This window comes from Theobroma cacao, chromosome 3 (genome assembly GCF_000208745.1).
Source record: "Theobroma cacao cultivar B97-61/B2 chromosome 3, Criollo_cocoa_genome_V2, whole genome shotgun sequence".
NCBI classification, from domain to species: Eukaryota; Viridiplantae; Streptophyta; class Magnoliopsida; order Malvales; family Malvaceae; genus Theobroma; species Theobroma cacao.
In genome coordinates, this window is record NC_030852.1 from 30,132,530 (window position 1) to 30,159,224 (window position 26,695).

The 26,695-nt window shown below is 37.1% G+C and overlaps 5 protein-coding genes and 1 non-coding gene across 8 annotated transcripts; 4 read left to right on the plus strand and 2 right to left on the minus strand.

Moving 5' to 3' along the window:
- On the minus strand, window positions 5,613–7,976 carry LOC18605807 (histone-lysine N-methyltransferase ATXR6). The gene is made up of 6 exons (XM_007039052.2): window positions 7,515–7,976; window positions 7,036–7,116; window positions 6,699–6,928; window positions 6,375–6,475; window positions 6,071–6,283; window positions 5,613–5,968 (listed from the first exon to the last, which is right to left on the minus strand). Exons 1-6 carry the CDS (start codon window positions 7,798–7,800, stop codon window positions 5,809–5,811), a joined length of 1,071 nt encoding a protein of 356 aa, XP_007039114.2. The 5' UTR covers window positions 7,801–7,976; the 3' UTR covers window positions 5,613–5,808.
- On the plus strand, window positions 6,544–6,616 carry TRNAR-UCU. The gene has a single exon. It is a non-coding gene; the product is annotated as a tRNA-Arg (tRNA).
- On the plus strand, window positions 8,545–13,653 carry LOC18605808 (exonuclease mut-7 homolog). Of its 2 annotated transcripts, XM_018118522.1 has the most exons (8): window positions 8,545–8,955; window positions 9,042–9,170; window positions 9,862–9,985; window positions 11,131–11,561; window positions 11,829–11,905; window positions 12,026–12,161; window positions 12,314–12,517; window positions 13,435–13,653. In XM_018118522.1, exons 1-8 carry the CDS (start codon window positions 8,590–8,592, stop codon window positions 13,492–13,494), a joined length of 1,527 nt encoding a protein of 508 aa, XP_017974011.1. In that variant the 5' UTR covers window positions 8,545–8,589; the 3' UTR covers window positions 13,495–13,653. The 2 variants fall into 2 exon arrangements, with proteins under 2 accessions (XP_017974011.1, XP_017974012.1); XM_018118523.1 differs by lacking the exon at window positions 13,435–13,653 and having other exon boundaries at window positions 12,026–12,181; window positions 12,314–12,404.
- Window positions 14,776–17,762, plus strand: LOC18605810 (dof zinc finger protein DOF4.6). Of its 2 annotated transcripts, none has more exons than XM_018118564.1 (2): window positions 14,776–15,070; window positions 16,358–17,762. In XM_018118564.1, the coding sequence occupies exons 1-2, from the start codon at window positions 15,035–15,037 to the stop codon at window positions 17,156–17,158; spliced, it is 837 nt and encodes a 278-aa protein (XP_017974053.1). In that variant the 5' UTR covers window positions 14,776–15,034; the 3' UTR covers window positions 17,159–17,762. The 2 variants fall into 2 exon arrangements, with proteins under 2 accessions (XP_017974053.1, XP_007039117.2); XM_007039055.2 differs by lacking the exon at window positions 14,776–15,070 and adding an exon at window positions 15,595–15,851.
- Window positions 20,492–23,335, plus strand: LOC18605811 (pentatricopeptide repeat-containing protein At2g13600). The gene has a single exon (XM_007039057.2). The coding sequence runs from the start codon at window positions 20,769–20,771 to the stop codon at window positions 23,262–23,264; it is 2,496 nt and encodes an 831-aa protein (XP_007039119.2). The 5' UTR covers window positions 20,492–20,768; the 3' UTR covers window positions 23,265–23,335.
- Window positions 23,200–26,200, minus strand: LOC18605812. The gene is made up of 5 exons (XM_007039058.2): window positions 25,678–26,200; window positions 25,392–25,597; window positions 24,995–25,093; window positions 23,968–24,041; window positions 23,200–23,703 (listed from the first exon to the last, which is right to left on the minus strand). Exons 1-5 carry the CDS (start codon window positions 26,006–26,008, stop codon window positions 23,478–23,480), a joined length of 936 nt encoding a protein of 311 aa, XP_007039120.2. The 5' UTR covers window positions 26,009–26,200; the 3' UTR covers window positions 23,200–23,477.

Consider the following 26,695-nt stretch of genomic DNA (forward strand, 5'->3'; position numbering starts at 1 on the left):
CCCCCCTCCCCCCCCTTTTTTGATCTTTTCAGTCTCAGTATCATACTTGTACCAATAAAAGAACACCTCTTTGTTCACGATATAAATAGGGGAATAGGCAAGTCAAAATCTACAGGATTAATTATTGATTAAGAACCCCCCCCCCAACAATAATTGCAAATTTGCAATGAAATTCTTTTGTGAAACGAATAGAGGGGGAAAGTAGTAGATTACATTAACCCTGCATTGCTGTTTTGGAGTAGAAGATCAAAGAGAACCTAAGTCAGTTGGTACCTGTACTTTGCTATAAGACCTTATTTTGAAGGGTAAGATGATCAGATGCTTAAATATTGTTATACTAATAGTTAGATGCATTAACCTTACAAACTCTTTTTTTTTTTTGTAGTATTAAAAAAAATCCCAATGCAGAGAGAGAGGGAGGGGGTATCCATGATCTTTGACTAGAGATTGGGAGTATAAGTTAAAATAATGCATCTCTCTCTTGCTAATTGGAGGACAACTAATACACTTTGACAGCTTTCTTTGAGCTATGACATTACTTGTTTAATTTTATGGAGTCTTCAACTAGAATTAAACTTGTTCTTTTTGAATGATTTGGCTGGGCATAGCTTGTCCAAGATACCATAAATAGTTTTATTCCAAGTCAATTTTATTTTATTATTATAACAATGTGTGTGCGTGTGTGTGTATGGTGTAATTAAGGCCAATTGGTAATGTACATTCATGTGGTAAGCATCGAGGTTGGGAAACTTATAATAAACCAGCTAGAACTACTATAAACAATGCAATCTGATTCTTAAAAAGTCGCAAAGGTTTCTAATGTATTAGTTGAAAAAGAGAAGTTCCTATATAAGAGCAAAATGACTAACACGTTTTCTCTTAACCAGCGTCATGCATGAGCAAATTAATTACTTTAAGAAAAAGATTTTCATACTTTAAAATGAAAAACAGGCTTCCATGGTTTATGCAAAGCTTGCCAAGAGAATATATGTAGCCAAAGTCTCTGGGTTGGGAATTGGGATCATTGCTTTCGGGCACATGAGCGCCATGTGGCATGCAGTGCCACTACAACTTGTCATTTATGGGCTTTGGTAACCACAAAACTGGCCAAAACTAAAGTTGGTGCACCAGCACACACCCACATTTACATGCATGACTTTACGAAAAATATATATTTAATTATTTACGTACCCTTCTGATCTGGAAAATTCCAAAGCCAATCAAGACCTTATGTTTATCACTATATGGTTATGCAATGAAGATTTCATTAGCTTAGTTCAGCTTGACACACCTAGCTATAACATAGGAGCATTTTTACCCTTTTACTCTTTATTCTGTTTGTTCTATTCGCCATAGAGATTCATCATAAAGATCTTAATTAGTTTATTTTAAATCGATAAATTTTTGTTGTCGAATAAATTGAATAATAACGATCTACATAATATTATTAGAAATAAGCATATATATGAGTTATAATTCCAGATATATAACTTTACTAAGAAAGAGAAATTATAATGTTATTCATGTATGGGCCGGTTTGCCTGTATCTTAAGCAAGAAATCATTCTCAGGAAAACCCACCCACGCTTACCCAAGATTCTAGGCTTAATAATGTCTATAGTTCCTGGTTTGGCATGGGTGGTTTTGTTCTGTTCGTGTTCCACTTAAAACAGCACCAGAATCTCCTCAACTTGACAACATTTACGAATCTTGGGATTCTCGATCCCATATTTAACACTAATCCCAGTTTATGTCAAACCCCTAATCCTTAAGTCTTGCTCCAAAAACAAAACCGTAGTTGGATATAAAAGGGTCTGGTTGGTGAGGAAACGATGAACCTCTCCCTCTTTCTTCCTCTAATTTATTAGAAAAATGAGATCATGCAAAGGATACATAGGCCACATGAACAGTACCTTAAATTACTCCATAAATTGGCAGCCGACATCATTGAAAAAATGATTAATTATTTGAGGATGTTGGGAGTTGTGTTTTTCTTCTTCCCTTTCTCTTTTTTTTTTTCCAACAGATTTTCAATTATTTTTGCTAGTTTGAAGTCTACCATGATGACCATCAATACATATTTGTTCTGGCCGACATTTGATGATGAATTATTAAATTGCCAAAGGGTGTTACATATTACAAATTAGTAGTAGTATTTCTCAAGCTTTGTTGGATTCATTGTATACCATTACACAATATCTAATCAATTTCACTTTAAAAAATAAAAGGGTTACTGTTTTATTGTTTACTAAATTGGCTTCGGTATGTACAATGGATTACGGTTTATTGATTTGTCTTGAATTTAATAGTGTCACTTACGACTTGCTTGAAGCCTAAAAATTATTACTATTATATTAACGGTTCACATGACATAAAGTATAGATTTAATATAAATTAAGGACCTATTTAACTAAGGATGAATGACGTTCTTCATAAAAATTTATTTGATGAAAAATAAAAATATAATAACTTGATTGAATGTAATAAAAGAATAAAAATTTATTTAAATTTTTTAAAATATTTAAGAGTTTTTTTAAATATTATGTCATTAATATAACATTTAATTAAAAAATATTATAATATTTTTGTTATTATATATATGTATGACCCAGAAAAAAAATCATTGAGATTGAGAATGGGAAAAAAAAGGAATTTGTATGTTCTATATAGCTTTAACTTATATCCAATAAGTGAAAAACCTTGGGCTGGAAAGTTCCTCTTATGATTCTCAAATCAATTAATTAAGAGATATTTTATTAGGAAGGGATTTGGCTTAAATAATTTCTCAATAATTTGGATTCCATTTCCATATTCTACATTTCTTTTCTCAAAAACAAAATTATGGATATTTGTTGATTATTTTTCTTTGGGCTGGAAAGTACCAGATATTCCCATGCATCTTAATATTATATTGGATTTCTTACCTCAAAGAAAATTTACCTTCTTGATTCATTCATTAATGATTCATATATTCCCACAGCGAGGTTAACAATTAACAAATCCTAGTAATAACTTCTTGTTGTTGATTGATTATCTCTCCTCATCTATCATGCCATCAAAGCTAAGCTGCATGGGTGGGTTTTGTGTTGGAGTAGTGGCCATAGGATTATTTCATTATCCAAATTCGATTATAAGTAATAAGTTTTAATATTAAATTTTAGTTTTATACATAATTTTTTTGTTATAAATTAATTATAATTAATATAATATTATCTAAAATTTATTAATTGTTCTAAATGTGAATTTAAATTTAAATTTATTTTTATGAGTTAACTTTAATTTATTATATTAATTTACATTAATAATATATATATAAAATTTGATTTTAAATTTACTTTTTATTTTGGATTCGAGTTCAGACTAGATTCTTTTATGAGTATTAATAATCGAGTTTAGATATTAAATGTTGATTTTTAATTGGAATTGAATAGATTACAAAAATTAAATTTTAATAGGGTTCAAATTTAAATATTTCAAAATTAACTGATGTTTTATATCTATATATATATATATATATATATATATATATAAAATCAAGATAATTGTTGATCGTGGAATAGAGTTGACTTAATTTTGGCACCGGACGAGTTGAAAGTTTTAGGCGGGAAGGGGAGCAGAAGATCCATCAATATCAATCTTGAGAGAAGTGTTGGTGTAGTAGAAATTCATGAACATTCACAAAATGCAACTAACCAAGCCATACAAAGCCGCAGAGCTTTCAAGAGGAATGGATCTGAAAAAATGCAAGGGAATACCCACAAGTGGAAATTACAGCAGAGCAGGTATTCTGATGGTATGCTAGATATTTGTGCTGATGGGCCTCATCATCCATAGCATAGTACTACGGCTGTGTATTCATTCATCTTGGAAACTGAGTGTAGGGAAAAAAAAAAGGACTGTAATGGTGTGGACAGGCAGTTTCCACCAAACAAGCAGGTGGGTGGGCCTTTGATGGTTGCATTTCTGTGCATGGTGCATGGGACTACGGGTATCCACTGCCCGCTTTGTCTTTAAGCATGACTTCTGCGCTTTTTTTCCTCTTTTTTTCTTTCACTTTCCTTCTTTCTGAATGGCAGCAAGTGTTTAGGTTAGAAAGAGTACGTAAGATACGGTCATCATCAAGCTAGTCTCATGAACAAGGCTCACTTACTATATTTCCTTTTTTGCCGCTATTTCTCCCTGAATTCGCAAGAAATGACTCGCTTCACTTTTGAGAGCAACATTGGCAGTTGAAAGATAAACATATCACAAACTGCTGGAAGCCCTGCAAATTTGATATTGTATTACTAGTTAATGCAATAAAAGAGTAGCGACTAACGAGGATCTTTAATATAATGGTTTGATGTAGTGTACTATTTAGGACCGCTGTGATTTCTGTTAGGACGAGAACAACTCAAGCCCTTGCCTTGGGATTTGAGTTTCCCTCGAAAAATCTCTGGCGACAGATATTATCTGCTGGCCTGGGTTAGACCTTGTAACACCCAAAGAAAAGTACATAAAGGTTTCCAGTTCACAGCTTGAAAACAATGAACAGGACCACCCTTTTTGTGGGGGTGCCATCTGATCCAAATCTGATGGCAGTGACACATTTACTAACAACAGTGTGAATGGGACCAGTTTTCTTTGGGGGGTACATCTGATACTAATCTGACGGCACACTCCTTCCTTCCACTCACCCTCTCATCAGCCTGTGAATGCTTTCGCCAGCTACTGTAAAATTTATTAGAGACCCTTAAACCTTGGACCACCCTAAAGTATTAATTTCTTTTTGTTTCTGAATCAGTAGGGTGGTCCTGAGGCTTTTAATTAAAAACCATAAGGTTGGAAGAGTGTGTTCTGGGCTTCTGGGGGACTCCCTGTCCTTGCTGCTTTCTGTACAAACTTGGTACTCCTATGTGTCATGACTTGAAGTCTTGGACTTCTTCCTCACCGTCCACCACCATCTTTATTTAAAACGCAGATCAATTCTGAAAGTGATTTCTAATGTTAGATCTCTTCCAACTGTAGAGTTTTAATTGGATTGCTTTATTAGTTGCAGTAGTATTGCTGAGTGTGCTGTGCTCGGTTGAGAAGAAAATCAACAAGCTGGTGTTCCAACCAAGGATTTGAGTTCACCCCACGTAACATTCTACATCACATCAGGTTTCTCTTTATAAGATTAGAAAGATGCAGTAATATAATGCATCTGCACCTGAAGTTAGGGCAGATGAGGAGCTTTGATCAAATTTCATCGTCGAAGAGACTAGCTTTGAAGAGGTGAGCCACTTTTTTTCCGTTCTTTAACCTTTTTTCGGGCACCTTTTCTCATTCATTAATTGTTCTTTCATTAGCACACCCCCTGCCGACTGACTAAAAAAAAGCCCCATGAAGTTGAAGCCTCATTGCGTTGCAAAACTCAAAGTCTGCTGTACCTCAAAACAAGAATGGCCCATTTCTAACATGAACCTTTCACCATTCAAATCAAGCCCAGGACATAGGCCTTGGGTACTAAACAGGTTGACCTTTGAAGACCAAGGCCTGCTGAAGTATGATTTTTGAGCAATTCTCCGATAATATGTTCTTAAATGGTCGAACCCATATTTTTTCTTTATAAAATAAAAAAGAAAAAGTACGCAGAAAGAGAATAAAAATCTGGATTTCTCGACTGAACAGAACGTAAACCATCAATAAGAGGGCTTAAATGAGTTACAAAAAGAACTGTTGAACCAGGGACGAGCAATCATGTGTATACAGTTAGCTTGCGAACTTTAAATTAATTCCATCAGTTCTATCCTAGTATGGGAATCTATAATCAGGGAGAATTCCAAAGCTACACAAAATGTTCTGTAGGGTATTCATGCTCATACCCATTATAATCATAGTACAATTTTTCTCCCTTCCGTATATCTCTGTTAGCAATCAGCAAAACTCGACACTCCCCGTTGACATCATACCTCACACATTTTACATTTTGCTTCTTTTTCCCATCCCTGCATTAAAAAATATATACCAATCATTTTTATATTACATAAGATCAGTTTGGTACATCTAAACAAGCTAAAGAAGAGAAAAAATGTAGAAGATGAACTTACGGTGAGAAGTTGTTGATGCCATTTACAAACCGGGCAATGTTGCCACGCTTGTCAGGACAAATAACAAGGCTTTTTGAAGGATTTGATGCATGAAGCAGGGTCATCATGCTATCTCCATCGTCATGTTCACGGTTATTCAAGTAATCAACATCTCCCACATATTCTGTGATTATAGTTAAATCTTTAATACATCTATCAGCCTGTACAGTGAACCTGCCAAAAATCGAGTACCAATTCCCAGCTCAGAATCTAAATGTACCTAATAGCGTAATAAAATGATTATGCATATTAACATTTTACATACCCTTCCACTGGATCAAAAACAACCAAGAGAGGAGGGTATTCCCCCTCTTCCATCATCCTCTTGCATAAATTTAAGGTCTCTATATCTTCTTTTGGTAGAACCTGTAATGCAATTCATCAAAATTAAATCTCAGGTATAAAAAGGAATGATGCTGTTTCGATAACAAGAAGCACCCATGGCCTAACGGATAAGGCGCCTGACTTCTAATCAGGCGATTGTGGGTTCGAGTCCCACTGGGTGTGCTATGCTATTCCACTTTCACATGACAGAAAATTTTAGGTATTTAATTAAAATTACTTGAAAGGAGTGAAAATTTGTCATTACCTGCATTCCTCCCTTCTCAAGAGCAGCAGAATTAGCTGACCTTGGTGCCATGCCAGGCCTGTAGGTGAGCTCATTACTGTACTCAGTCCCAGAGGATTCCAATGCTGTTGCCAATGATGCCATTTGTTCCAATCTCCTTTGAGGGTCTTCTGTTGGATTAAATGATAGCAATTTCCTTTTTTTTTTAGACATGGCTAACCCACTGGCTCTCTTTCTCTTTTTGATGTTGGCTAAATACAACAAGCAAAACAATTACTTTGGTTAATCTCAACCTGTCGAAGAATTTTATAAACCTACGAAAGAATGAAGGCGCAAATCACTTAATTTTGCTACTTACTTTGACTTAGCCTTTCTGTAGATTCAGGCAACCTTCGAATCCGAAAGAAATCAACAATCTTGGTTTGAACCAAAGGAAACACTGTATACAATGAAAGACGCCAGTAATTAATATGGGAATTTGGGGGAAATTAAAATACAAATGGCCAAACGCTTACTTCTCCACTTTGATGTAAAATGCAAGCAAATAGCAATTCCAAATCAATATTTTTGTGTCCTGAGGATTTAATGTACGAAGGGTTTAACTTTGCTGAAATAATACATTCCAATTTTATTCTACCATCCAAAAGAGATTAAAATCCAACACAAGTAAACATATATCAATCATTAAACTAACTAAACAATCAAAATTGCAATCTTTACATGTTTCACTGTATTCACATTTTGAAAATTGACAACTAAAATATTTCAATTTATGTTTATATCAAAAGTTAAAACCCTAAAAAAAGAAACCATAAATTGCGGGCAGAGAAACCATACATTGGGGTTTCTTGATGTTGGAGCAAGAGGGACAGAACCAAGCGCCTTTGGGAACCGAAGCAAGAATGGGTCTAAGGCAAAATATATGATACCCCTTATCGCACTTGTCGCACAACAAAAGCTTTGATCCAAAATCACCAGACCCGCATCTCTGGCAGCTAACATCCTCGAAATCCAAGCCATCCTCGTCTCCGAATATAGTGTCGGAGTAACGCCTCGGAGCTTGAGTTCTATGCCTCAGAACCATCGCTGTCTTCTTCATTGTCGTCAACGAAGCCACCGCCATTGATAAGGAAAGACAACGGGTGAGCTCGAAAACGGGGGGCGTTTAAGAATAACTTACCGATATTTCCAGTTCTTTCGCTTTGGGCGGTGGCTTATAAGGGGACGAACCAATTAGGTGATTTCGCGCGCTGATTTTGGTTTCGCGGGAAAGGGTTTCCGCGCCATCGTTTGGTTTTGGCTGGTGAAACATGATTTGCCACGCGGCCCTCTTTCTGTGTCCAGGATGAGATACTGTGTAACGAGGTGTATTCCAATCAAGTCCTTTTTCATTTTCAACCGTCCGATTACCAGATCTCACCTGGATTGATCTTAAGACAATGAACGCTTTGATGTAATTAGTTTCCCGGCCCCAGTTATAATCCAATCAGATGAATATGTCACACCTTAGATGAACTTTTAAGTATTTATAATAATTTAACAACATTTATATTTGTTTCATTATAAATATATCATTATTTTATATTATCACTTAATAAAATGTTATAATTTTATTAATAAATAAATTAAAAGTTTAGAATATACAAAAATAAATATTCATCATTTTTTTAAAAAAATTTTTGCATATAATATTCTCTGATCAAATGATAGAACATAAATTGACAGTATATAAAAAATAATAATATTTTTAAATTAAAAATATAAATATATACAATATAATTAGTAAATTTGGAAAGCGAAATAAAGCAAAGCCCAATGTATATTATGACGGCCCAAAAGATCAAGAACCCAAGGCTCTAAAAGAAAAAAACCCATCTAAATTTTGCACAATCCACTAGAATTTCTCTTTACAATGGATGTGCACCTGGTCTCCTCGATAGACTCGGACGAGTTCACTCACCTGACTCGGGCCCTCTCTCGTTCCACCCTCATCGGGCTCGACGCCGAGTGGAAGCCCATTCGGTCCCAACAGTCCACTTTCCCCACAGTCACCCTCCTCCAACTTGCGTGTCAACTCGGCGACGACCCGGCCGAGTGGGACGAGTCGTTGGTCTTCTTGCTCGACCTCGCGTCAATTCCCTTGTCTTCGATATGGGAATTGTTAAAGGACGTGTTTGTTTCACCAGATATATTGAAATTGGGGTTTAAGTTCAAGCAAGATTTGATTTTCTTGTCTTCCACTTTTGGTGCTGAAGGATGTGATCCTGCCTTTGATAAAGTAAGCTATTCTTTAGAAAAAAAGAATGGTCAATCAAATTTTCATCGTAATATTGTGCTAAGATTTTGTCTTACAATGGTGAATAGGTGGAGCCCTATTTGGACATCACCAACATACACAAGTTTTTGCAACATAAACAAGGAAAGAAGGTATCAAAGGATACAAAGAGTTTGTCAGCTATATGTGAAGAAGTGTTGGGTATTTCTCTTTCCAAGGTATGTGTTTTTGACACCCAAGTTTTCATTCATTTTTAAATGTTATGGTTTGATAATATTTGTTAAGTTGAGAAATCTATTGGTTTTGTACTTTTGTAACTTTGGTATGTGTTGTCATTTGTCAATGCAAGATAATTCAATATTTTCCTAGTTTAATTTCGATATAATGCCACTGAAATATCTATGTTTTAGTGGGTGTTTACTAGCTCTCACTAATATAATTATGTGCAAGGAAATGAGTGATAGGGGATATCCTAGTAATGGCTGCAAGGAGAGTGATGATAATGAATGAAAAAGATGAGATCTGATTTGCTAAAACTCTTCATTATAAGGGTTTTTTACATTTTAGAACAATGATCTTTTTTTATTTTCCTTTCAATTCCTGAAAAGTGGTGAAAGATCAGGATATAAAATGATAAGTTTTCTACTTTCAATGTCCATCGATGGTGGTAACAATTTGGTTCCTTGTTTCTTTTTTCTCTTTTATTGGTTAGGTGTAGGAGTCTCTCACTCTCTTTCCTATGGAACTCATTTGTTTAACCTGCATCTAATTTGTAAGTAGGAACTAGCCACTAAAATTGGTAGCTTTTGGAGAGTCAATTATTAGGTTCTGTAGTTCCTATATGATTATGTGGCAATTATTCCAAGTTGTTATAGCAATTTGTTAATGCAATAGGCGAATCTTTTTTAGGCACTTCAATGTAGTGATTGGTCCCATCGTCCTCTTACAGAAGAGCAGCTAAGATATGCCGCTACAGATGCACACTGCTTGCTTGAAATATTCAAAATCTTCCAGGCCATGGTTGTCAAAGAAGGTGAAAACTATCTCTGAATTTGGAATCTGTAGATTGTGATCAGATTTCTTGTGCAAAATTTTAGGCTAAAATTGCTGTATCTTTAAAATGTTTGTTTTTGTTGTACCTTGGAAAATCACTCCTTTAGAATACTTTTCATCCTTCCCAGCTATTTGACATTTAAGAAAGCTAGACCTAGTGTTTCCTCTGAGTTTACTCTCCATAGAATTCTCGCTGTGATAGCTATCTTTGAGGACATGTGCATGTGCATCTATTGACAAACCACATAGCATGTTACCTCTTGTAACTTGTCATTACTTCATTCATATGATTTCTGGTATTACAGACTTTGCTGCAGGTGGGAATTATATGAATGGATATATGGTTTCTAAATTATTTTCCATATGTCCTGTGATTTTAGTTTGGTTTACAAAATATAAAACTAAAAGATGCTTATAAAATCAAATTTCAGCATTACTCTGTGATTTATTATTTGGTGATTTGATGGATTTGAATTTTAAAATATTTTGCATCATTGTTATATGAATGTTTACATGGTCGTTTAGACATATTCTTCTCAAAGGCATTGAAAGCAGACTTAACTTCTCTCAAAATAATCTTTCTGAAACTTCTTCTGCAATTATGGATCAGTCAAAGAAAAGAAAAATAGTCATACATAAATAAGATGCAAGGTTTAAACAATATTTTTAAATGTTATTTAATATAGGTTCTATTTGTCATGTTAGAGCACTCTGCATGTAGGTGGTATATACAGCTTCCCCTTGCCAACAGAAATTCTCTTCATCTGCTGCTTTTGTGATTATGGTCCAATGAAGCAAATTAATATTTGCATCTTATTATGTTAGAGTTTTAGACAACTTTTTCTGGAGGCTGTGCATTCTTTCTTCCCCTTTGAGATGGAATTTTCTCTGTGTTTGCTACAACCATATTGGTGTACTTCATACCTTGCATCTCCTTTGATTACAAAGGTTCAAGTTGTTTACATTACTGCCCTTCCGTTTATTGCACATTATGAGTGGCAAATCAAGTTTATTACTTGAACATCTTTATGAACAGAGCATCTGTTATTGTTCTTATTGGCTTATCAGTGGCCTGAATTATCTTGTGAGTTAGGCTGAAAATATCTGGACTGCCTTTTATTTCAGGGAAATCATGTAATGATGTCAAGGAACTGCATCAATTTAATTTGAATTTAGGACTGAAGGATATTTTTCAGATGCCTGATGGTGACAATAAGCTAGCTGGGACCAAATTTTGCAACGCGCTGGATATTGTCCAGGCTACTGCATCTTCTGAAGATTGTGGAAGAATAGCCAGGGGACTGGAGGTAATCAGAAAAACTAAGCCTATGGATGAATCCCTCTGGAAGATAGTAAGAAAATATGGTGAAAAACTTTTGTTGTGTGAATCTGATAGAAAGCCAAAAACTTCCAGAAAGAAAGGAAAAAAGCGGTCCTCGGTGGTTGCTGTTTGCAAAAAAAACCAGCTAGATAGTTCTGGTGGCTGGCAAGGCCTCCCACCATGGGATATATCCTTGGGGGGTGATGGATGGCCTAAGTTTTTGTGTGATGTGATGGTATGTAAAGTGCTTAATTGCGCATTATTGTTCTTTTTCTTTATCTATGGAGGCTTTTAGATCTTGACTGAATCCAAAACAAAGATTTGTTGCATGTAAGACTGTCATATTAGTAGTGGCCTGCAATAAATATCTCTCTTCCTCCTTTCACTATCTGCAATTTAGTTTTATTCTAGGACTCCTTCGAATTAACACTACAGGATAATGTAAAGTCCGTATTATTACTGTTTATAGTGTTAGTGGGAGTGTAACAAAATACTTATTTAGGTTGAAGGCTTGGCAAAACATCTACGTTGTGTTGGTGTAGATGCTGCAATTCCACATTCCAAAAAGCCAGAACCCAGGTTTTCCTCTATGTTGCTTTATATTTTTGTGTTATATTTCTGGACATTTTTTGGGTACTTTTCTGAACATATAATAGCATGGAAGAATTAACTCTTTAATCAAATTCTTCTTGCTTTTAGGGAGCTAATCGATCAAGCATACAAAGAGAAGAGAGTGCTTTTGACAAGAGATGCCAAGCTATTGAGACACCAGTATCTGCTAAAGAATCAAATATATAGGGTGAAGAGTCTTCTGAAAAATGAACAGCTAATTGAGGTGTGCATGCAGTCATAATCGTAAGGAGATTTTTTTTTCCTGGAAGTTCAACTTGGTTAAGTGAGGCCAAAATATAAACAGGTTTATGGAGGCCAAAATAAAATTAAAAGGATAAAATGTATGAGGCCTAAAATTCATGAAACATTTTGCAGGTAATTGAGATTTTCCAATTGAAAATTAGTGAGGATCAGCTAATGTCGAGGTGCACCAAATGCAATGGGAGATTTATTCAGAAGCCGCTGACAACAGAAGAGGCCATTGAAGCTGCGAAGGGCTTCCAAAGAATTCCGAACTGCTTGTTTGACAAAAATTTAGAATTTTGGCAATGCATGGACTGCAACCAACTTTACTGGGAGGTAGTTTGTTGCTTCTTTTCCTTGTTCTTTAAAATGAGTTTCTTTGCTAACACAGAGCACAAACTATAAGGCTTGAATCTTGGATCTCTATCTAAACCCACCCCCACTACCAACGACTTCAGCCGCATCAAATGACCTCAATTCTTAAGATGATTTAATCACCCAATTACTTCATACTCTTAATATCTAGCATTGCACCATGAATGTGGGGGTGGGGGTACTTGAACTTGGGACTTCCATGGCCTTAGCTTGTTCTTCATACTATCCTCATCCCTGAATTAAAGCTTCATTGACACTGATGACAAATTTTATTAATCAGACAACCCTTCCAAATGTCAGGTAGGTTTCAGTTCCTCAGAAAACTAACCTGCTGTAGATTTACTATTTCATCCTTCTCTTATTGGTCCCTTGTTTCAAAGGGACCAGTGTGGTTGCTCGTGACCTGCTCACCAAACAGTCTCTCCAGACTAAAACCAAGGCATATTGATTCGAAATAATAATTGTGAGCTTAGGGCTGGATCTCTCCATGTGCTAACACGGGGTAGGGGGTTATCTAGAGGGTTGGCTTTTCTGGTACACCCTATAAAAGCAGAGGTCGATAGCCGCATCACCATTCCAATGAAAAGTTTAAAAGGAAGAGAGGTTCTCCCTTGAGATCTTTATGGGGGGTTTCTTTAGGTTAATCATTGATATCTGCATTAAGATGGCAGCTCGGTTCTATGCCTTATATAGATAGGTGGCAGCCCAAATATATCTGCCCTCGCTTGAATTAAAACATTGTCATCCTATGACGTACCTTTGTTTGAAAACTATAATTATGTCGTGAAATTCTGGTATCTTCCATTGCGTGGATAGATCTCTAGCAGCCTGCTTTACTAACATGCTTGTAAGTTGTAACTGTTGTTTGGTTGTTTCAGGGAACCCAGTACCACAATGCTGTTCAGAAGTTCATCGATGTTTGCAAATTGAACGAATGACTCGGAACTTGGGGAAAAGAACACTGTGCTCTGTGATAAATATCATCCTATCGATATTGTTTGTACTAAACTTTAATAGTGCTTAAGCTCACAGTTATATTTCCCCGCATTTTTATTTTGCGGAAATGCTTCTACAGTACCAAGCTCTTTCCATCGTTATCTAATTTTACAACTATTAAAACTATGGATTAGTGCTGCACCGACCCGACCGAAGTTTGACCAAGAAAAGTAGTGGGACCATTGAAAAAAAAGCTCGTGCTCAACACGTGCCAAATGTTAGGACGAGCAGATTCTTCCGAGAAATACTGTGAAAAAGGCAAAATCCACTAAAGCTCACTCTGCGCTCGCTCTGGTGGCGTTCTGCTCTTTCTACTGGCGTGTGACCCATTGCGCACAGACGAGAGATGTCCACGTCGTCGTATTATCACGTGACGTCCGTTTGATAAGAAGGTGATTTCAATTTTCATCAATCATCCGTTTCATCCAACGGCTACGGCAAATTCTTTCGTACTTTTCCTTTTGCCATTGCAGACCAGGCACGTGCGTCGCCGATGGGACCCATGTCCTACCCCCCCCCGACCCAAAAAATATTATTCTTCGCTCTCTTAGCAACGGCTTACGTCATGGACACGTTTCGCCTGCTCCTAGACTCATTTTACTGATTCTGTCGTGTCTAAACGCCACGTGTCCTTTCTCCTCTCCGGAATACTTGAAGCGTCGAGTTGGATTTCGAGCCGCCGCCGCAGCCAATTCGTTTAGGCGGCACACGGCTTTCTATCACCTGGGCTTTTGCCCTTTTCTGTAGCACAGGTGCTTCAAATTTAGTTTTTGTGTACTACTGTTGCCACTGTACTTTCATCAGATTAATTTGTCAAAAAAATAATTTTTTTGTGAATTTGAATTTGTTGAAATGGATTAATGTTATAATTTAAATATTTTTTATGAAAAGAAAAAGGAAATATTTATAAATATATTAATATACTGATATTTCAGTTACGAATATGACAAAAAGATTATGAAAAACAGTATTACCATATGTTTATACCTTAATTGTCTATGCTGATCAAGATAAAGAGCCTCAGTTATTTGTCTAAAAACAATGAAAGGTTGCTTAAGTGAAACGCCATTGTCTCCTTTTGGCTCTAATTAGGAACAAATTTCCATCAATTGCCTGACATCATGCTTCTTCCATGTCAACCTGTTGTTCTTTTTGGTTTAAACGCTGCAGGACACTACTAGTCACAAAGAAAAGATGATTTTATCTGAGACGAACCATTCTGGCTGTGAAATCCTTTATTCATAGAAAAAACCTCCAAGTGTTTCTGCTTCGGCTGAGCAACGATCTCTTACTTCCCCACCCTAGGAATTGTCACTTCTTTGCTACATTGCAGCCTGTGCTTTCTTCCCGACAATTCCTCTTTTCCCCTTGTGCTCCAACTCCCTTGGCTTACTCAGAGCTTTCCTTAGTGGGATCCACTTCTCTCTCTACTCACTCTGTTTTCTTTTCTTTTCTTTTTTGTTTTTACATTTTAAACAAGAAATGTATCATGACTTCGCGGATTTTCATGTGCTCGAGGCAAGTTCGCTCTACTAAGAATTGCCATGATCCTTAATGTTGGTAACTTTGATTGGTCTTGTAATGATGCATAAAAAGCTAATCCCTTGTTCACTGCAATTATTTTCTTTTAGGTTTCTGCTTATGTCTCGCTAGTTTGCATGCAGAAGGGGCCTCATGTTCAATAATATTTTTTTTTCTGTTAACTGGGGAGGGTCTTGGAGCAAACCGATGATCCCTTTACCTAAAATTGTTCTCTGTTCACCCTTTTCTCTCGTACCAAGAAGAAGACTTAAAAAAAAAAAAAGCCGAAACAGGCAATAAAATAATGAAAAGAGAATGAGAAGAATTCTTACTCTTTCATTCTCTCTGGTCAGAAAAGAACCAACTAAAGGCTACAGTGCAGACGCACTAAACGCCCCCCACAAAGAACAAGACTTGAGTGATTGACTATTGCAAGATTTTAAGAATATAATTATTGGGAAAAAACATGTATGCATGTACAGAAATTTCCTATATGTATAGTACTTCCCTGAATGATAATGAAATAACAACAGAAAGACAAATTTGTCCCTGTTTCAAGTGAGCTCTCTCTTTCTCTCTCTCTTTCATTTCATATAGTAGTAGGCCAACACAGGGAACCACCACAAATACAATCTCTCAAAGGGTTCCATCTTATTTGCTTTAAGACCAGCTTCCTAGCAAAGTAGGTGATTTTCCTCTCTTTGAAGACTCCATAGCTTTTTTCCTCTTTTCCCCTTTTTCTCACTCTTAAACCATGGATACCGCTCAGTGGCCACAGGTAAAGAGGGTCTTCTTTTTTTTGTTTTTCTTCACATGAAATCATGAATTCTTTTTTTTTTTCTGGGTTGAAGTTTTCAAAGCTAATTAGTAGTAGAATATTTGTAGCTTTGGGTTTTGAGTTTTTTTTTTATCTCGTTGATTGCTTGCTTTAAAGTTTCACTTTTTGCCATGAGATGATGTTGTTTCAGCCCCCACTAATAGTTGAATTTATGTTGCTGTCGTTTAAGATCTTTCAATTTTTTCTCTTGAGAAAGTACTGCACTTTTTTCTTTCTTTTTCGACCATCTGATAAAGGACCCGGAAAAAAGTTACTATTATTATTTGTTTTTATTGCCGGTGTAATCCTCAAAGTGCAAAGCACCGTCCTTTGTTTTTCTCTGTCTTGCTTCTTTCTTCTTTCATCTTTGTTAGCAGTTTAGTTTGTGAGAGAACACTTTTTTTGGTCATGGAGTCATGGCTTTTTCATGTCTTTTGTTTCTTTTTACCTTTTCTTTTTAATTCCAGGGAATTGGGGTCGTTAAGCCCATGGAAGCTTCAAGACCTATGGTGGAGAGACGAGCCAGGCCTCAAAACGATCAAGCTTTGAACTGTCCCAGGTGTAATTCAACTAACACCAAGTTTTGTTACTATAATAACTACAGTCTTTCTCAGCCAAGATACTTCTGCAAGACTTGTAGAAGGTATTGGACAGAAGGTGGTTCCCTCAGGAATGTTCCTGTTGGAGGAGGTTCAAGAAAGAACAAGAGATCTTCTTCATCTTCATCATCATCATCATCACCATCAATAGCTTCATCAAATAAGGTTGGTGATCTGACCCCACCTGGTCCTGCTTCTCAAAACCCTAAGATCCATGAAGGTCAAGACCTTAACCTAGCTTATCCACCACCAACTGAAGATTACAATAGCTTTTCAAAATTCGTAGAGGTTCCGTATGGCACTGGTAGCAAAAGCAACCATCATAACTCTAGCTCCTCCCCAACTTCGACTCATCTCAATGCCACGGAGCTGCTGAAGACTGGACGAGGATTGAGTTCGTTCATGTCGATGCCGGTTTCTGATTCCAATACCGTGTACTCAAGTGGATTTCCAATGCAAGACTTAAAAGCGACTCTCAATTTTTCTCTCGATGGATTTGAAACTAGCTATGGGAGTCTTCAAGGGGTACAAGAAAGTGGTGCAAGGCTTTTGTTTCCTATGGAGGAATTGAAGCAGGTTCCAAGCACTAACGAATTGGAGCAAAGTGGAAGGCAAGGAGAATCTACTGGATATTGGAGTGGAATGCTGGGCGGAGGAGGACATTGGTGAAATGAACAGAAAAATTTAACAACATGGTTAAACAGGACGGAAGCTGGTGTTCTCTTTATTGCTTTTCTTCTTGCATGGTGGTGACTAGTTTGAAGTTTGATTACTAACAGTTAGGGTACATGGGCTTCTGTCTTTCTTTCAGCTTTAGCCTTTTACCCATTTCCCTTTTACTTGTAATGCTGTAGTACCTTTCTCTACTCTTTGATCAGTGTGAGTGTTTGAAGCTTCTTTTTAGGTCGGCTTCAAAAGGTTGACATTAAATGCTGTGCATATATGTAAAGGTCCAGAGGACTATATATGTGGCTAGGCGCCAAGCTTAAAGACTCATTTTTCTTCTTTTCTTTCGAGAACTTCGGCCTTAAGCTATAAGAGACAAGAGAGGAACTAGATTTCTTGGCCGCTTGCTGCTTCTTGGGGTTGCCATTGCACTGTGAATTTGGTTCACATGTTTTCCACCGCAGCATGGGGGTTATTCAGGGCCCCTTCTCCTGCGTTGTATGTTGTTTATCTTTTAATAATGTGCCATGTTGTTAGGTAGCCAAAGACAAAAAAACCAAAGCCTGTTAGTAGCTTAATGAACAGAATGATTTTTGTTGAATTAAAATTTGTTTATTTTAATTTAATTTAACGCTGGGATTTGCGGGCGTGATTGGTAACTATAGACATGGATTTTCTTTTATTTATATCTTTGAGCTCGAAGTGAGTTGGGAATGATGGGTGTCAATCCTTTGCAGTGTACTTTTCTTTCTCTTTCTCTCTTTGCCTTTTCCCTTTTTTTTTCTCCTTGCCAACAGGTCACGAGTGTCGGGTGTTATCAGCATCATCTGGGTCTTGCGATTCTTTCCCCCTCCCTCCCATCCCTGAAAAGCAAACCTTCATAGGCCAGCGTACTATCTTGACAAGGAATAACCAGAATGAATTACTTATTAGGTATGACCCCATCTAAGCCATGCCTGCACATGCTATTCCACTTTCTAATGCAGGCTTAGTATTTTTTCTTTCTTCTTCTATTTCTTTTTCCCTGGGCATGTACTTTTTCTTTTGGATGAACAGTGTGGGATAATTACTTTGGTTCTTAGAGTTATTCTGAATGATTTCACAAAGATATGTGCATTTTTTAAGTTTAGATTAAGAATCAAGCTTAAGATGCGTGCATAGACAAAGAATAACAGGTTTTTTTTATGGTTTCTAAGACTAATCTCTTCCTCCCATTTCACCAGAAACTCATGCGTATAACAGTTTCTATCTTTTGGTCACTCAGCGTTGGGAGACTCTTCCATACATAGCAATGTGCTCCATTTCCATGAATTATTATTATAAGTCATTATTACTTCCCCATCCCCATCCTCATATTTCTTTCTTCACTAGTTTACGAGTAAAATCGAAGACAAAGAAGTTCTTAGCTTTGACTTAGCATACCCATCTCTGGTCATGGGGTGGGACCCACAAACATTCTCCTTGGGAGCTGTGCTCAGGAATTATCCCCTTCCACCTAGCTAGCAAAATCTTTCAGATTTAGTTCATGATTCATACAGGCCCATGATTTGTTTATTTACTATATTATTTTATCTATGGTAGCACAAGTAGATATGTAGCCTTAGACCCTCTCTGGCATAAATTATTTTGTCCAAGGTGTTCACCACTATGGGTGTTTCAAAGCCGTGAATTGAGGTTCACCACCCCCCCCCTCCCCCTCATCATGGAGGGTCTCTTTCTTTGCCAAACTCGGGCACTACGCTCTGTATGTAATTTTCACTTTGAGACGGTATTCTTTTGCTCTCCTGAATTTGTCAATGAGATGGGGCAAGATTTTCAACATTCCGAATCAGCCTCTAGACTGTCGGTGATGATCAGAATTTCTTGACGTTTTACCAATTTTTTTCGTCTCCAATTTACTGTTTATGATTAATAGATTAAGATTCACGGAGTCAACTTTCTCCTTCCACCAATGAAATGCAAGAATATATGCCTGCATATATTTTCGTGATCATTCTAGCTGTAAATCATGAATTACAAAGAAAATGAATCTTATGAAGTCAGTCTCACGTTATGTAAAAGTTCATATCTATGAAGTTAATGACCAGAGAATGATGAACTTCTGCAATCTTGATTAATATATATTCCATTCATATATTGACACCATTATTGAGAATCTCAACTATTTTTACATACCAACTTAATTTAAAAACCAAAAACCAGAGCAGCTCCCACCTTTATTATTAATTCAAACCCTGTAAAGCTTTGGAGCTGTACCTTCTTTTGATCTCCAAAACTACAAGCGAAGCTAAATATTCCCTGTGCTGCCATACTTTCCCTACTCATGACCCTCCAAGAAAATGCTTGTAGCGAAACAGGTTTAAGCTTGTATGGTTTTCCATCAAAGTGTAGACAGGCCACACAACTTGCACGTAGCTCGCACTAGGGGGTGGGGGGGGAGGGGGTTGCGTGGTGTCACGTAGGAATCTGTAGCTATATGTGAAAGTCGGTGATTGTGAGGTTTGTTTGCAATGTCACCATCAGATTTGAACTTGCAATCTACGTAATAAGCCTTTTGTTTGGTTCATTGGTTCACCATTATCAATGTCCCAACTTCCTTTGAAGGAGACAAATCAAGTCCTGTCGTGCACCATAATTCTATATATCACAAGGCAATTGTTCTTTCTTCGGCCTGGTTTTCTTTTTATGATCCGAAATAAGGTACAATTTACAGTTGTGGGCTACTGCCTGCCTGACATGATGAGCCTTTAATAGATTACAAACAAAGAGCAGGTGATAAACATTGAACATCTTAGGTACTGTCCTTAGCAAAGAAGGAAATATGAACAAGGGAAAATATATATATATACACTTCTCATAAAAGGGTATTTAAAAGTTTACCAAGTAATAATTTTAATTTTTAATATACTAACCTCTGGAGAATGTAATAATCATTTTGGTAATCTTGAGATAGTTAAAACACTGTTTAGAGTAATATTTTTGTATTAAATGAAATAATTGAAAGTTAACGTTATGAGTAATACATATGAACAATATATTATTTAATATAATAAATTTAAAAGAGTGTCCCAAAGACACTTGGAGAAAACCCATTTAATAATATAATTTTATCAAGAAATAAATATTAATAGATGCCTATTTCATATTGGTTAAACTAATTTTTTTTTAAAAAAAGAATTTTTGTAATTAATGTATTTTTGTTCTTAAGTTTAATAAGAGTAATACGTTAAATAAAAAATATATTTTTAATATAATAATTTAATTAACCTTAATCAGTATCTATAAATACTTTTTATCTGGGCCCTTTGAAGAATTTAATCTAACGAAGTGCTTGAAATCAAATTTAACCTCTTGGTAAGTCAACAGAGTTAAAAGAAGATAAAAAGTAATAAAATGGAAGAATTCCCTCCTGCCCATGACTGGTTATGGGCGTCCTTGTAACCAAACTGACCCATAAATATGTTCCCCAAGCCAAGCTGACAATGATAACATTGGAATCGTAGAACCTTGTAAGGTAGTAAGACATTATTAATAACATTGCACATGTTGGTAACTTCCTTGTTTTCCGTTTCTGGTACTTGAGTTGGCTACCGCCCTGCCCTCACTCAGAAAAATGATGTCTCAAATGTGGGAATCCATCACCATCCCACCATCCTCACCACCACTTAACCAAAATCCTCCTAAACCTCGGTACTCTCACATGCCCAACACTCTCTCCTTGCTTGATAAACCAATAAGTTCAACCGCCTATGCTTCAATTCTCGAAGCTTGCAATGACCCAAGCCTCGGAAAACAGGTCCATGCTCATACTCTTAAAACTGGGTTTTTTGCCCACGAGTTTGTGGACACCAAGTTGCTCCAAATGTATGCGAAGTTTGGTTCTTTGGAAGATGCGGATTTGTTGTTTGATAAAATGGCGTTGAGGAACTTGTATTCTTGGACAGCTATGCTTAGGTTGTATGTTGATTATGGGCTTTTTGAGGAAGCTTTTCGGCTTTTTGAGAAATTGCAGTTGGAAGAACTTTTATTGGACTTTTTTGTCTTTCCCGTTGTATTGAAAATTTGTAGTGGTCTTGGAAATGTTGAAGTAGGAAGACAATTACATGGGATTTTGATTAAGTATCAGTTTGTTTTAAATGTTTATGTTGGTAATGCTTTGATTGATATGTATGGTAAATGTGGAAGCTTGGATGATGCTAAGAAAGTTCTAGAGACAATACCTGAAACGGATCGTGTATCATGGAATGCTGTTGTTACTGCTTGTGCTACCAATGGGAAGGTATATGAGGCATTGGGTTTTTTTGAAAGAATGTCTTCGTTTGAGAATTTAAGACCAAATCTTGTCTCTTGGAGTGCCGTGATTGGGGGTTTCTCGCAAAATTGTTATGATGAGGAAGCCATTGAGATGTTGTTTAGAATGGTAGGGGAAGGCATTGAACCAAATGCACAGACTCTAGCGAGTGTTCTTCCAGCTTGTGCTAGATTACAAAACTTGAGCCTTGGCAAAGAATTTCATGGATATATCACGAGGCATAGGTTTATGTCTAACGCTATTGTTGTGAATGGGTTAATTGATCTGTATAGGAGATGTGGTGATATGACAAGTGCTTTCCATTTGTTTTCAAAGTTCTCAGTGAAAAATGTGGTTTCTTGTAATACAGTGATTGTTGGGTCCTGTGAAAATGGTAATGTCTGCAAGGCCAAGGAACTATTTGATCGGATGGAGATTATGGCTATCAAGAAGGATATAATTTCATGGAACTCTATGATATCTGGATATGTAAACAACTCCCTATTTGATGAAGCTTTGGATTTGTTTAAGCATGTTCTGATGGAAGATGGAATTGCACCCGATTCCTTCACTCTAGGGAGTGTTCTAACTGCTTGTGCTGACACAGGTTCTTTGAGACTTGGGAAAGGGATACATTCTCAAGCCATTGTTAGAGGCCTGCAATCCAATACCTTTGTTGGTGGAGCTTTGGTCGAAATGTACTGCAAATGTCAAGACCTAAGGGCTGCTCAAATTGCTTTTAATGAAGTAACCGAGCGCGATACGGCAACATGGAATGCTTTGATATCGGGCTATGCCCGCTGCAATCAGATTGAAGACATTCAACATCTGCTTAGAAAAATGAACGAAGATGGTTTTGAGCCAAATGTTTATACGTGGAATGGCATTATTGCAGGTCATGTGGAAAATGACCTACACGACAAAGCCATGCAGTTGATCTTTGAAATGCAGACTTCAAATGTGAGGCCTGACATTTACACTATTGGAATAATTCTACCTGCTTGTTCAAGGTCAGCTACCATTGCACGGGGAAAGCAGGTTCATGCACATTCGATTAGATGTGGTTATGATGCTGATGTCTACATAGGAGCAGCCCTTGTGGACATGTATGCTAAATGTGGGAGTATACATCACGCACCACTAGCATATAATAGGATTTCAGACCCAAATTTGGTGTCCCACAATGCCATGCTTACAGCATATGCAATGCATGGACAGGGGGAGGATGGAATTGCTCTCTTTAGAGGAATGCTAGCGAATGGCTTTAGGCCAGATCAAGTGACTTTTCTTTCCGCTCTTTCTTCATGTGTTCATGTTGGGTCGGTTGAGATGGGTCAGGAATTATTTGATCTGATGCAGCACTATGATGTCAAACCCACCATAAAGCACTATACATGCATGATTGATCTGCTAAGTCGAGCAGGTCAGCTTAATGAAGCTTATGAACTTATCCAGAGAGTTCCAATGGAAGCTGACTCAGTGATGTGGGGCGCCTTGTTTGGCGGCTGTGTTATTCATAATAATCTTGAGTTGGGAGAAATTGCGGCAAAGAGACTTATAGCATTGGAGCCCAATAATACCGGAAACTATGTACCGTTGGCAAATTTATATGCTTATGCTGGAAAATGGTCTGATCTAGCAAGTACAAGAAAAAAAATTAAAGATATTGGAATGTTTAAGACCCCAGGATGTAGTTGGATTGAGGATAGAGGTGATAGTCATGTATTTCTTGCACATGACAAGTCTCATAAAAGAACAGAAGATATCTATGCCACTTTGGATAAATTAACCCTCCACATGAAAACAGTCACTTTGTAGATGCATGACACTTTCCGCTTTGTATCATTTTCTACAAGTATACAATAAATCACTGATCTGAATTTCTGCAATATTCTCCCCTAACATAACTAGCAGTCACTAATGAACAACAGAATGTTGGTTCCATAAATAACATCTTTGCATCTTCTAAATCAACAATGAAAATTCCACGGAACTACGAGCAATATCAAGAGAAGTAGTATAATTTCAAACTCAGTACAAGTCTACGGATTCCAGAACCCTGCGAGCTTGGATGTGCAGAGCTGTCAGTCTCTGGTCTGGATCAAGGGTTGAGCCAAATTGACTTGCTGCCCATATCAAGGAAGCAGATTTTTCACCCAAGAGTCGTCTTATGTCTTCATGAATGGTTGCCATGGGAGACCTTTCCCTCCCGTTTACATGTCCAATGAGTAGAAGCAAGAACTCTCCACATTTCAACCTGATCAGCAGAATGATATGCTTTCTTTTTTAGTTAAACTGAGTAAGTGAGACAGAGCATAGCTTTAAAAAAGACAAATATGTATGTATGTATGTATGTAATTGGGAGATCAGTGCCATCTCCTACATGAATCAAAAGGCTAACTTCATTTCCTTAATTTCTTTGCACTGTGTACACCGCATAGGATATATTAAAATAAACAGAAGCATCAGAAAAGGAGAACAAGGCCTCAAAATAAATATCCCAGCTACCATGTTTGAGTACCTGAGATTTTCATCCACTTGCTTGTCTCGTATGAGCTCTGCAACTTCCTCAATGCCATTACATGCTTCAAAGTCCTAGGGAGCAATAGCAAAAATATTATGCATTCATACATATATGGAATGAACATATGAAAGATATTGTTACCCAGAAATCAAGTAAAAAAGGCAGGGGAAGCCTTCCTTTGGCTACAAAGTTTAGTATAAAAACTCTTCTCAACTAAGGGATTAAAGATGCTATTCTCATGGACAGTTAACCTGAGTGTTTCCAATCCTTGTTAAACATTTTTTCTATTAGGACCAAAACTAGGTTTCCATGAGAACTAAGTTTCTGGGAAGACCTTTATAGAAATGGTGGGAGGACTGATGCAAATCTAAATATCTAGTTACAATAGCTATTACGAATTATTCTTCCTTTAAGGAACATCCTTTCAAGAGGCTTATGACTAGCAGATTGGTGAGGATTTTAATGAAATATTAAGTCAACATTTGAGAAAAGCATTAACTTCCTAGAAGCTCATAGTGTTAATTTTGTTGAATGGCTGGAAGTCCCCTATCCATGTCACTTTAATGAAACTGAAAAGGCAAGGGAGAGAACTGCCAACTTATATCTTCTTCAATAAAAGATCCAAAAAATTTGAGGAGGAAAGAAGTAAAGTTGGGTTTTTTTTCCCTGGAAATTAAAAGGCTATAGAAGATCATTTTTGCAGTCATTCACATAAAGTATTGATGAAGCTGAACGCTCTCTTTAATAACTAAGCTTCTTTAGGACTAAGATGGAAATGCTTTACAAATGGCATGAAACAAATTTACAAAGTAACCACACAAGCTGAAAAAAATTTCAAGGTTATGCAATCCTGGTGATGCAGCAAAACAGGTGAGTAGCATTAGTCAGAATAATGAGAGCAGTTAATAAAAATCGGCAGCCAAAAAGAAATGGAAATAAAACTAACTAGACTACCAATTTAAACTAAATATTATCAAAGTTTGCTATGTAACACATTAGCACAGACAAATAAGGGATAAAATACCATTTGATTGGCTGAGGAGTCCAACATTATTGAGATTAAAGCATCGAGGCATGCACCTTGTTCAAGAACTCCTCGAGTTGATAAGACATTCATCAAAACCTGCATCATAGCAAGTACTCAAAGATTAAATTAAGTGTTGGGATCTTGATTCCTCAAAACAGGTTGATCAAGTGCAGGAAAATTGGAGCTGTGAAATAGCACCCTAATTTGTTTTGTGTAGACACACTGCTGACATTCTTAATACTACATTCCACAACGATCTCCAATGTTCACTTTCCAATCCCAATTCCCATTTCCCATCAACAAGAGCAATGTCACTCATTAATGCAAGCCATCTTTCCATAGAAATACAAATCTAAATCGAAAATCTGGTAAAGCTAAGTCTGTACATAATTACCGGGATGGCTTTGTGTTGATGGGCCAAACGGGTGCTTTCAGGGTGAAGTAGACAACAACCTTCCAAGACTCTAAGCGCAAGAGCAACTTCCGCATCCGTGGAAGGACTGTTAATCTTCATGGGCTCCACACTGAATATATGATCCAAGCTTCCCACTCTGTCATCCTCTGTTTCCTTCAGTGAATGCTCGAACAACACTGGAACCACTGCCCAGAAAAGACCCAAATTTCACGCACAAAAATAGAAATAAAGGAAAAAGAAAAACAGAGATTAGAAAATTATGAACCTCGGAGGTCGGGGATGGATTGGGTGTGGGAAAAGAGGATGATGGAGGAGTCAGACTGGGCTATGGATCGGAGAGATTTGAGGAGGAAACGGAGGCCACGGACTCGGAGAAAAGAGAACTCGGCGCGGGAGTCACGGAGGCCGGTGCGGAGAGCGAGGGTGACTTCTCTATAGATTCGTTGCTTGTTGAGAGAGTTAACTAGTTCCCCAACCGCACTCGTGGCAGCAGCCGACGCTGCTTCTGATTCTGGGTCCCTTGGAGATGACGATGATGGAGACGGAGATGCGTTGGAATCTGTTGGCTTGCTCCATAATGCTTCTTTCAAGTTCATCTGCGTTCTTTCTATAATTATTTTTTTATACTGAGTTCTCCGTTGAAACTCTCACCTTTCCTTTTCTTTCTGTTAGAGCGGAAATGCTTGTTGTCGACGATGAGTCATTTGATTCTTGTCTGTTCAAGCATCGAAACGACGACGAATGAGGCGAAATTCCTCTTTTCTTTTTCTATTGTGTTTTTATTCTTGCCTTTGCGGCTTATATATGGGCAGGGGGCAATGACAAACATTTCATTTATTAGTGTAGGCTTATCTTTTTTAGGCATAGATCAACCTGTAAAAATGGTATCCAACCAAGCCACCTAAGATGAAGACAATGTCAAATAAGAATGAAACAATTATTTGAGTGAATTCCCACACATTTTCTTTGTTCTTATTTTGGCTTTGTCTCAGTGCATAGCAGCGAAGGCTTTTTCTTTGCTGTCTGCCACCAATAACTTTCTCTGCGTCTTCTTATTCAGGAAACACAAAGATTCCAGGATCGTTCCCACTTTGGATTATTGTTTCTCAGCCTAATGTCTGTTCTATGCTGATTCCGATGTTCCAGGATAGTTCTGCACAGGACAAACTGAAGCGAAACTTTGAAAGCATTCAAACCAAAGGATATTACAAGTTTACGACGAACACTTCATTGATCGTTACTGTATACACTAAAGTTCAGAGTCTTCACACTGTTGAACATTG